This window comes from Euprymna scolopes, chromosome 32 (assembly GCF_053919585.1).
Source record: "Euprymna scolopes isolate OS-2025 chromosome 32, ASM5391958v1, whole genome shotgun sequence".
NCBI lineage: Eukaryota > Metazoa > Mollusca > Cephalopoda > Sepiida > Sepiolidae > Euprymna > Euprymna scolopes.
This window is the reverse complement of record NC_136513.1, coordinates 94,573,252-94,585,352: the sequence shown is the minus strand read 5'-3', so window position 1 is coordinate 94,585,352 and position 12,101 is coordinate 94,573,252. Positions and strand designations below refer to the sequence as shown.

The window sequence follows — 12,101 nt, the reverse complement described above, 5'->3', positions numbered from 1 at the left end:
ACTAAAAAATCAAAAATTATACAAGACATCCACAAAGCTGACATATTCTTTTTTCAGCATTACTTTAGACAGAGATACTTCTGAGCTGTTTTTCCAGGAGTTTGGCTCAGAATATACCAGCGGCAGATATAAACCACCGGAATATTCCAAGCGAGTGGAAGGAAATACAATGAACGAAAATGAACCGTAAACCATACATTTAAACAACTCAGAGTTAACAAAAAAAACGTTCTCACCGATGAAAGAAATACCGACTTTTTATACGTCCAGATTTGACCACGTCTTAATATCTTGCATATGTCACCTTTTCATTTCCTATAGGTCGAGTGTCAAGTGCTGGTAACTTTTTACAATATGCACATGTCATGCATGATGAGAAAGTCATTTCTAAAGTTTAAAAGGCAAAAAAATCAAGTATTGTGGTTTAAATATATTAATTGAATTAAAAGAAACACCATTTTAATGATAAATTAATTAATCGATACTTAGCGATAAGTAATTAACCAAATATAAAAATAAAACAGAAACGGAGGTGGGGAGGAATCAATAAAGAAAACTCCATCTTTTAAAAAGATGTTGCCTTTATTAAAAAGGATCCATATCAACCTGAATGTTTTCGGTTATCTTTACGATTGCTCCATCTCCATGTTACGACTGGTTTGGTGCTTATTTAGAATGGAACTTATGGCCGCAATTAAAAGTAAGGTACTTATGCACTTTTGTTACCATGCTGAAATAATGGCATTATTTTGGAAGCCATTCTTAACATGGGGAAGGGAGGGTGTTTTGTAACTATTCTGTGCTTTCAACTAACAATTAAACCAAAAAATCATGAAACTTGAATTTAACTTGAAAAACTATTTAAAAATAGTGTGGTAACAAAAGTGCATAAGCACTAAAAGTAAAGAAAATACAGAAAAGTCCATATGATGTACGCATTCATTACCAAGCAAAGATGTCGTATTCCAAAAATTATGTAAATCGATCGAGTATTTTTTTTATTCAAGAAAATTAAATTTTACAACAAAGCAAGTCAGTGTTTTTGTTGGCGATGACGAACAGCCTTATGTTCAATATAGCTTAGTAGGAAAATCGTTAAAAATCATAATTTTTTATTTTCTTAGTTAAAAAAAAAAAAAACTACGGGTGCTTGTTAAGATAGTCAACAGATCGATTTTCAAAATATTTAAATATTTTTAAGCGAAAATCACAGTACTTACTTAATTATCACGTTGAAATTAGTAATATATCCAAAAATCACGAAAATTCATCAAGTAGAAAATTATTTATAGTTAAAAGTAATTTTCACAGGAAATGGGGGAATTGCATTTCCCTACATGTGAATACCTTGAAGATTGTGAATATAAGGGACATACTTATCTCCCTTTTTGCCACTTCAATGGTCGATAGGTTCTCCTGGTCCTTTTTTCTCCTAAAATTTTAATCATGTGATTACAGGGTAGCAAGAATAAAAATAAACCATTCATTCAAGTGCCGCTTGTTATGGATTTAGCTGAATATGATATTAAAAATCACTTTATTGGTACTTATGCACTTATGTTACCGGGCTGGCTGGTGTTTTGTAACTATTCTGTACTTTCACCTAACAATTTAATAAACTAAAAAGATTTTTTTTTTGTTTTTTATTCAATTTTCACCCCAAAATAGGCACAGTGCCACTTTGAAGTAGGGGGCTACTATCGGGGGCATAAGTTGCAGGGGTATTATGAAGGGAGATGAGTAGCAAGATGTTTGTTCACATTACACTTCTGCATGTCAGTACAGTTGGGAAAGCAGAATCCCGGAAGGGAATTCCAAAGTCTAGCTGTTCTGGGGAAGAAACTATTGTAGTAGAATGATTTCTTACACCTAGGGATCTCTACTGTGAAGGGGTGGGATCTAGCTGCTTGTCCGGTTTGTTGGGGGTCTTCACATTCGAGGGGGTACAAGTGCTTGTAGTTCGTCAGAGCATTAACCATTAAAATACTTGTAGAACAGGCAGAGGGATGCAAGATTTTGTCAATGGAACAGAGGCTGAAGCTTAGATGACAGTTCGGGACTTATCAGGTTGGCGACTCTATTTTGAACCCTGTCAAGGAGTGAGAGACAAGTAGCAGATGCACCAGCCCAAATATGACAACAATACTCCATACATGGGTGAATGGTGGCTTTATAGAGGTACAGGATATTTTCAGGCGTAAGTAGCTTTGTAGCACGGTAGAGAGAGCCCAGCTTCTTCGCAGCAGCCTTGGCAATGCTCTCAATGTATCTATTCCAGTTCATGTTCTCTGTAAACGTTAGGCCGAGGAGTTTAAAGGAAGTACTTTCAGGTAATGTGTTCTTGGCCATTGCTATTGGTGGTAGAGAAGGTTTCTTGTTATTATTGAAGGAAACAAGTTTAGTCTTGGCAGCATTGAATGTGACCATCCATTTTTGTCCCCATTCCACTACAGATTAGAGGTCATCCTCTAGTGTTTCTACCATTTCTTTAGATATGTGTTCAATTGTTTTCCCCTCGCATCTGTTATAGAGAGTGGTGTCATCAGCAAATATACCCATCTCAGAAACAATTTTATTAGGGAGGTCATTTATGAATATCAAGAATAATAAAGGTCCGAGGATAGACCCCTGAGGTACTCCCGCATTTATATCATATTGTTTAGATGTACGACCGTCAAGGACAACCTGGATTTTTCTCTTACTTAAGGATTTAATTACATTATGTATTCTTCCAGTGATACCACATGATCTAATTTCCTTAGAAGACCATCATGCCATACCCTGTCAAAAGCCTTAGATATATCGAGAGCTACCGCTCTACCCTCCCCTGTTTTGTCTAGTGAATGGTATATACATTTAGAGATTACAGTTAGGATATCTGCAGTGGAACAGGCTTGCCTAAATCTATTGGATTATGTAGTGGACTTTCGGTCAGCGTTCAAGTGGATAACTTGGCAAAGACTAAAGTTACCTCTCATGAAAGAGGTGAACTATTTATGGCACAATGGGAGATTCCATTGTGCACACATGGGCCAGTCTATTCTTTGGATTATGATTGGCTGAATCACCTGATTGGATATGCTTGTACATAAATACAAGCCCTCAGTCCAGCTCAATCTGGTGTCAGTCTTGTGCATAAGCTGGACCCTAACTAAAGCTTCTCTGCCCCATAGAGACACCAAAATGACATCTCTAGGTTCTCCCTCCAAAAAGACCCCCAAACCGTCACCATTCTGCTCGCCGAACAACACGCCCAAGAACACCCCTCCCCCTTCTCCAATGAAAACAGACATGCCCCCTCCTCCCCCCTCAGATAAGAAAAGACATAGAAGCCCCTCTGTAGAGACTGAATCAAGGAAAAAAAAACAACCCTTCTTTAATGGGAAGGATGTGTGCAAGATCACGGCGGAGGTAGAGAACATAATGAAGTCCCATAGCAGGAAAGAATACAGAAACCTCCTCGCTTTCAAATCATACCAAAAAAAAGACATTACTAACCCTGAAAATTTTAAAACAAACCATATACTAACAGTTGTCAGGAAACGCAAGGAGGCCAAAGGACTATGGACTATGCTGGAGGAAGCAAACTCTGCTTTCAACCTTTATCCTCCAGCAGCCTATTTCAACGACAACGATTTAATCGAAATTAGAAAACAGTGTGTTGGACGGGTCCCCATCAAACTCCATCCTTCACTTTATAGGGCAGTTAAACTAACCTTCCCCCTAGACATCGGCGGTCTGTCCCCTGACGGGTCTATCACCACTGAGATGACCACTGGATCATTGGGGACAGCTGTCGGTGTCTTGACACCGTCTATGTTTGATTAGGTTTCTCAACCCTAAGTAACTCAAGATGGCTTCCTTAAGATTAGCTAGTTTAAATGTCCGAGGGTTGAGGGACGCCTCTCGTAAACTTCGAGTTGCACGCGACCTTCAACGCCTTGGTGTGGATATTTGTTGTATAAACTCACTTCATTCCTAGTGATTATCAGGGTGTGCTCCTTAGAGACTTTCAGCTCTATTCAGCACATTATGATACCCATGCAAGGGGGGTTACCTGGCTAGTTAAGCGCACTCTTGATGCGTCGTGTGACCCTATTTATGCAGATCCAGAGGGAAGATTGCTCGTTCTAGATGTTACCGTAAAGGATGTGGCATTTCGTTTTATTGGGGTTTATGCGCCCAATAACCATACTGAGCTAGTTTCCTTTTTTCGGCGAATCGAGCCTTTCATGAATTCGTCTCGACGGTTAGTTTTAGCGGGAGACTGGAACGCGGTCCTGGATCCCGAGTTAGATCGCGGGGTTAATACCAGAAGGGATACTAATCAGAACCGGGATGCTAAAGCGTTTCGAGACTTTGTCGACAAGTTTGATCTTGTCGATAAATTTCGGAACGAAAAACCCGGGGATTTAGCATGGACTTGGACAGGTAGACGCGGCTCCGATTCGGTGCAACTTTCGAGTTACATCGATCGTTTCTTAGTTAGGAGAGTCGACTTAGGGCTTTTAGACTGTCCAAGTTTTCATAGTATAGTTTATTCGGACCACAGGCTTGTCCGGGTTCGAGTAAACTTAGATAGTGTTAAACCTAGGATGGCTAGTTACTGGAAGTTCAACACGTCGTTGTTCGATGTTAAGGACTTCCGGGAACAGCTTCTACTAACAATACAGAGGGAATTGACGGGGGCTATCATCGGGAATAAGTGGTGGGGCAACCTTAAAAAAGTCATTAGGTCCTTCGCTGCTGATTTTAGTCGCCGGCTCAAACGTAGTTCTAGAGCAGCGAAAGCGGCGCTAGAAGATAGATTAGAAAGGGCGGTGGAGGAGGGGGATAGTGCTAGCTATACTGTAGTTAAGGCTGAACTGGACTCCTTGGATAACAGGGAGGACCAGGGAGTATTAGTTAGGGCTAGATTAAAAAGAGCGCCAAACGAGGCAACAAACATGGCCGCGTCATTGCGTGCGGAGGAGTTTCGACGTTCTGCAGATCGACACATCGCCAGTGTCACATTGCCGGACGGACGAACCGTAACTTCAAACGACGGAATCTTGGAGGGTTTTCGGACTCATTTTCAGGAACTTTTTACCAAGGAGCCCGGTCTGACTATTGAACAGTTTGACACCTATTTAGCCGACTTTTCTCGCCTGGAGGCGACCGAAGCAGCTAGGTGTGAAGGTAGCATAAAAGAGGAAGAAGTCATTGAGGCCTTGAAACAGGTCGGGCTAGACAGGACCCCTGGGATAGATGGTCTGCCCTACGAGGTGTATTTGAGGCTGTCGCCCATTTTTATCCCTTTGCTGACCGTACTTTTTAACTCCTGGTTTAGGAACGGGTGCATACCTCAGTACTTTACCAGGGGGATCATTAAATTGTTACGCAAAGATAAAAATGGAGGGGATGGGATAGGTAATTTCCGGCCCTTAACGATGTTAAACACAGAGTTAAAGATTTTGGCCAAGATCTTAGCAAATCGTCTGCAGATTGTCTTACACCGTCTAATAAGTCCCGAACAGACTTGTTCTGTTAAGGGCCGGACGATTCAAGACAATTTGCACACGATACGCTTGATCGTAGAAAAAGTCGACACAGAAGCCGCGCTGATCAACTTAGATCAGTCCAAAGCATTCGACAGAGTAGACCATCGTTACCTAGAGGCTGTTCTTCGCTCGGCTGGGTTTGGTCCCCAGTTTCGCTCTTGGATTTGCCTCTTGTATGCCAACCCTGGTGCTATGGTAGAAGTGAATGGGGTGAGGTCGAAACCCTTCATGTTAACAAGATCGATCCGTCAAGGTTGTCCGTTATCCCCAATGTTATATGTGCTGGCACTTGAGCCATATTTGCGCCAGCTTCGGGTGAATCCGGTCCTTCGCGGGATTACTTTGCCAGGTGGCTCTACCCCGGTAAAGTATACCGCCTATGCTGACGACGTGACTGTGCTTGTAACGAGCAGTGCCGAGATTAGAGTCGTTGACATAGAAACAAGTCGGTATGCCAAGGTCACAGGGGCCATAATTAACTACGTTAAGTCTATTGGCTTACGTATCGGTGCCTGGAGGGGTATGCCCCTTCAGGGACCCTTTGGTTGGACTGATGGGCCATGCAAGCTACTCGGTGTCTGGTTTGGCCCCGGTCTCCAGCTGGAGAAAAATTGGTCGGAGGTATTGGAAGCGGTCAAGGTCGACTCTCATTTGTGGGCCTTGAGAAATCTGTCTTTGAAGGGTCGGGCGGAGGTATGCAATTCTCATATCTACCCCCTGATCCTTTACCGTCTATCAGTACTTCCACTCCCGGAGACCACACTAGTTGATCTGGTGCGTGCTCTTTTTGCATTCTTATGGCGCGGAAAGCAAGCCATGGTTACTCGGGAGGTCTGTTACCTGCATCCGTCTGAAGGCGGTCTGGGTATGCCTAGTGTGCAAATACGTAGACACACTCTTAGGCTGATATACCTGGATCGAATGTGTACACCAAGTGAGGGAAACGGTGTCTTCTGGATAGAAGACACTAAGAAAGCCTTTCAGGCTTTGGAGAGTGTGCATTCGGCTAGAGGGGAGGCACACAAGTTGTTCCGAAACGAGTGCCTTTCTATCGCGAGTGTCGGCAGGCCTTGAGATTTCTTCTACGGGTCCAAGAAAGTCTCTCTGACATTCAGCTGTTGTCTCGCAAGGCGCTATATCGGGCCTTAGTGAGGGGATCCGTTCGAGACGAAAAGATTGAGGAGTTCGGTTTTACGAAGGAGGAGCGCCGCTTAATATGGCCTTGGGCGCCTGGGTCGAGCTGCTTCGATAATTACGAGGCATCACTCACCTGGCTGGTAATACGAAATGCCCTCTGGGTCGGCAAAAGACTTTACGCAGCGGGTTTTACGGAGACACCCAATTGTGTCCGATGCGGAGAATGGGAGGAAGACCTTGATCATACTTTCTTCCACTGCGCCATTGTTCGACCGTTGTGTGAGTTAGTTGAAGGCTTCACGGTTCACATGCTGAGCGAGCGGTTTTTTGTGCTGGAGTCGGTTTCCCCGTGCTGCAACTGGGCACCGACCATGAAGAAAGAAGAACGCTATGTTTTTCTGTGTTTACTAGCAGTTATGAGAGGCGTGATTTGGACGACGCGACAGAAGGAGGTTTACGGAGGTGAGACCTTCACTGCTCCCCAGCTTGTCCTCATTTTCAAATATCGATTGAAAATGCGAATTAAGCTGGAGAAGGTGAAACTCACTCCTGTGAATTTCAACGACAGGTGGGTGAAAGTTTCGCGATTGTGTAAAGTGAATGGAGCTAATCTTGAATTTCTTTTTTGAGTGGCTTAGGTTTTTTTTAAGGATTTTGGGTAACTTGATCAAACATAGACATGCATCGGACCTCCTAGAGTAGGCTAGTTAGGCATTTTTGTTCGTTTTTTAACTTAGCTAGAGTATACATGCTATCATCGCCCCAATCCCCTTTTTTTGGTTTTCCCTGTCCCAGCGTCCCTTTTTTTTTTTTTTTTTCTCCTCCCACTTTTGGTTCGATAACCCCCAATCCCGGCCCCTTAGGTGACGGATAAACTGTTTTGCCAGAGATGTGGGCCATTTTTGTTGTGTTTGTATAAAGTCAGTTTTCGTGGGACCTACATCTTTTCGACTGGCAAAGCTTTTTATCCGCCACAATTAGTAGTGAGGGGGTTCTTTTTACTAACCACCTTTTAGCATTGTATATTTTTCATCCAATTTTGTAAATAAGATTTTTATCCCCAACCCCCCCACATCATGTATATATATTTGTAACTTTCGGGTTTTAAGTAGGATGCCCACAGAGTGATTCTGGTATTTTGGTGAAAGAGTCTAGTTAAGTTAACGTTATGTTAGTTAGGTCAACATTAACCCCCACCCCCCTTTTTCGGCCTTGTGCCACATTTTTATTTGTGTAATTTTATTTTATCAAATAAAATAAATATTAACTTTAGTCTTTGTCAAGTTATCCACAACTTGAACGCTGACCGAAAGTCCACTACACAATCCAATACATCTTGTTACGGAGTCAGTCCCTGAAATTGCTTAAGCAGTTTATGATATAAAAATCATTTTATTATATGTTTTTTGGGGATGAGGAGGGATTGACTTAGCGAGATAAAAGACTGTTTGAAAAAATTCACAATGATTTAAATCTGTAATTATAAAAAAAAAAAAAAAAAATCATTGTAAATTTATTCATTCGGTCCTTTACAAAAGAAATATGTAAAATAAAGTGATGCTCATGCACTCCTGTTCCTGGGTAAAACTATACAAACACCGTGACAGCGAATTAACCCTAACCCTAACCCCAACCCTAACCGTTAGCAGTATCAGAATTTTTGTAGGAATTTTTGACACCCCTAACACGAAACTGCGAATACAATATAAAAATCTCGTAATTTCTCTGTTAAAAGTGGGTTATTTATTTTCTTTATGGATTATACTTCCAAAATAAACTATTACAGTTGTTTTAAAAGTAATAAAAATATTTTTATTTTTTTTTTAAAACAGTAATGAATTTTCCGAACTCAATATTTTTCAATTTTTAAACTCAATATTTTTAAATTTTTAAATTTTAAAAATCTATCAAAATTTTTCTATTGATTCTATTTTTACGATATTTTCAGGGTCAATGTGAAATTTTATGTTCTTTCCAATAAACCGAATATAATATTTTAGACAAACGTTTTTTTTAAATTCACGCCCCCCCATTTTCACGCCCCCCCCCATTTTGAAATGTCTATTAAAAAGTAAATAATTAATTTATGTTTAATAGGTTTATATATCACAAATTGAAGAGAAAAGGTCAATAAATAATATATTCAAATTTAAAACAAAAAAAAAAAATCAGTTTTTTAGAAATTTACCTGTAAAGTCCGAAGTTTAAAACCTTATTTTATAAGAACACATTTTTTCTTTTTGTCTTTTTTTTTTTTTTTTAATGAAACCTTGGTCCTTGCTCCTTTAATTGAAAAAAAAATTAGGGCTTGAATTACATTTTTCGAGGAGTTATAAGCTTAGAAAGATAGGGGGTCGAATAATTTACGCCTCTCATTTTGAAATGTCTATTAAAAAGTAAATAATTAATTTATGTTTAATAGGTTTATATATCACAAATTGAAGAGAAAAGGTCAATAAATAATATATTCAAATTTAAAACAAAAAAAAAAATCAGTTTTTTAGAAATTTACCTGTAAAGTCCGAAGTTTAAAACCTTTTTAAAAAAAAAAAAACACATTGTTTTGTTTTGTTTTTTTTTTTAAATAAAACCTTGGTCCTTACTCCTTTAATTGAAAAAAAAAATTAGGGCTTGAATTACATTTTTCGAGGAGTTATAAGCTTGGAAAGATGGGGTGGAATTATTCACTATTTTCACGAAATTTCTGACACTGCTACCTAACCGTAACGCTGTCACGGTGTTTGTATAATAATACCTGTTCCTGTGCTATTTTTTAAATAATATTTTCAAGTTAAATTCAAGTTTTACAATATCTTTTTTGTTTATCAAATTGTTAGGCAAAAGTACCGAATAGTTACACAACACCTGCCAGTCCGGTAACATAAGTACCAATAAAGTGATTTTTAATATCGTAAGCGGCACTTGAATGAATGGTTTATTTTATTCCCGCTCCAGTGCTCCACCGTAATCATGTGATTAAAATTTTAGCAGACGAAAAATTGGGAGACAAAAGAACCAGGAGAACCAGTTTACGTTCTGTTTTATACCATAGTGACACTTTTTACTAAAAACACAATAACAGTTGTTCTACTCGATGAATTTTCGTAATTTTTGGATATGTACTATTTTCGACATGATTAAGTAAGTACCGTTATTTTTGCTGTTTTGGTAAATTTTTTTACAGGGTTTTCACCTTAACATTATTATTCTTTAAAATGACGACTTTTAGTGGTTTTTGGATATGCTAAAAACGAACATCGCATTTAAATTTTCCACAAATAAGTAGTTTTTCGGATATGAAGCAATGCCATTTCTTATGTTACTGGGTGGCCATCTTGATACGCGCGCGCTTGTGCGTAGTGTCTCGGGGTTGCGTTTACGCATACCCGAAAACCTTTAAAAGTCGTTATTTTAAAGGAAAATGTTAAAGTGGAAACCAGGGTTAGGGTTTAGGGTTAGGGTTTAGGTTAATTCGCTGTCACGGTGTTTGTATAAATTTACCGATTTTTTTGTGTTTTCTTTATTTTTAATTGCCACCATAAGGATAAATTTGAATAAGAACCGATGTTCTTTTCTAAATAATAACATTACAAAAGCTAGCAGCTTCCTTTAATAAACAAAAGATATCGAAAAAAAACTCAATTAAAAACGAAAGAGCAACCGGAAGTGGAGTTGAAACAGTAATGGTAAAGATAATCACGATTTCGATTGCAATTAGGCGATGGCGATCAGAAATGGCCGAAGCAGTTTATGGTTTTGAAAACCGCGAAATAAAAATGTAAAAAGGCAAACGACACAAGAAAAGAAAGAACCTACGAATGAAAAGTTAGGTTACAGTTCAGAAATTCCTCAACTAAGAAAAAACTTCAGAAAAAAAAATGATAATGTTGCTTCACTATATAATTGGAATAATTTTTTTTTTCTTTTTACACATTTGGGGGTGGGGAATTGACCCTAACTTTAAGTCAATGAAAGACAGTAAAAAAATTGTTTTATTTAATGTCGGTACTAATTGACTGTTTGGCGACGATCTCGACTATTTCCGACCCATTCCGTAAACAACAATTGAAAAAATTCGGGCCGATATGGGTCCCCTCCTATAGAATTATCAAAAAAGAGAATTATAGAAAACATGTGCTTTTTTTCCGTTCCCTGTTGCTTCCGCCGGTTGAGTGAGAAATGTCGATGTTTGGCTAAGAATTATTAAAATAAACAATTTTATGATTCCTACCTGAGAGGTAAGGTTTTGATTCGGCCATATGAGAAAGGAGCAGACAATGTTTCCTGCCGGACAAGAGAAATGAGTGACGGTAAAGCCCGACAAAAACGTGAAGCACGAACGAAAGACATGTTTTTTTTTAGTTCCTTTTCGTTATCGTCCTTTGATGAAGGGCGACTGTCGGTCAAACACATAAATTTAGTTTCAACGCCGTCGTTTCGTACTTTTTTCGTCCCTATATTTTGGTAATAAATTTGTGTTTTTTTTTTTTTTTCTAATACAATGTACTTAATAACATAAGTAAAATTATGCTAAAACTTGTGCATGCATTTCTAATTTTATTTTCTGCTGATTTATCATTGTGAAGAAAAGTGATATTTCAAGTTTTAGTGAAAATAACATTTATTTACGTAATTACGCAGAAGCTACCAAGGACGATAACTCAATTAATAGTGTTTGTCATATCCAGTTATCGTCCTTGACCTGCGTGAAGATTCACCTAAAAGCCAGAAGGTTGTAGCACGGATGGTATTTATTTGCTCCCCCACTGAGCAAATTAGGCACAAGGCCGTTTTTAATGTGAGGTAAAAACCAGCTCCCCTAAAAGCAAAAAGGGGGCACTCTGGTTACCAAAAATAATAATTGTCCCAGTATAGAGGGTTTCCCCTCCATTGACTGGTACAATGGTTGTAGCACGGATACCGAGAGAGAGAAGGCCTTGGTTATAGTCAGCTAACGTACTTCCTAACTTCCGGCATAGCGCTACCGGAAGCGGTAACAAGGAAAATCAGTTCCCTTACTTTTATTGTTCTTCAGTATTTCTATTGTGAAACGATTTATTGAAATAAAATATAATAAAAAAACATTATTGAAAAGTATACAATAAAAATTAACAAATTATATTGATAAAAATAACACAATTAGTGTTTATTTGCACTTTTAATTACAAAATTAAAAAAATAAAAGTTTTTATTTTATTTGAATTTTTTTCAGAAATACATATTTAAAAAATTGTAAAAGTAAAAGTTTTTTTAAATTTTGAAAATAATTTTTTTATTTGAATTTATATAATAAACACATGCTCATGAAAGTATAAAAATGAAATTATTGAAATCAAAATGACAAATGAAATTACTAAAATCAATATAAAAAAATTTCAAACATCATTAAAAAAATATATCCAATATTTCCAAAATAGTTTTAAG

At 38.3% G+C, this 12,101-nt stretch overlaps 1 protein-coding gene across 1 annotated transcript in view; it reads right to left on the bottom strand.

The window, feature by feature from the left end:
* LOC145256507 (leucine-rich PPR motif-containing protein, mitochondrial-like) overlaps positions 1-11,314 on the bottom strand; it is a 139,121-nt gene extending 127,807 nt beyond the window's left edge. The window contains exon 1 of the mRNA XM_080115478.1: positions 10,909-11,314. Coding sequence (XP_079971604.1) covers positions 10,909-11,090 — 182 coding nt within the window. The 5' untranslated portion in view covers positions 11,091-11,314. The remainder of the gene's footprint in view (positions 1-10,908) is intronic.
* Positions 11,315-12,101: the final 787 nt, after the last annotated feature.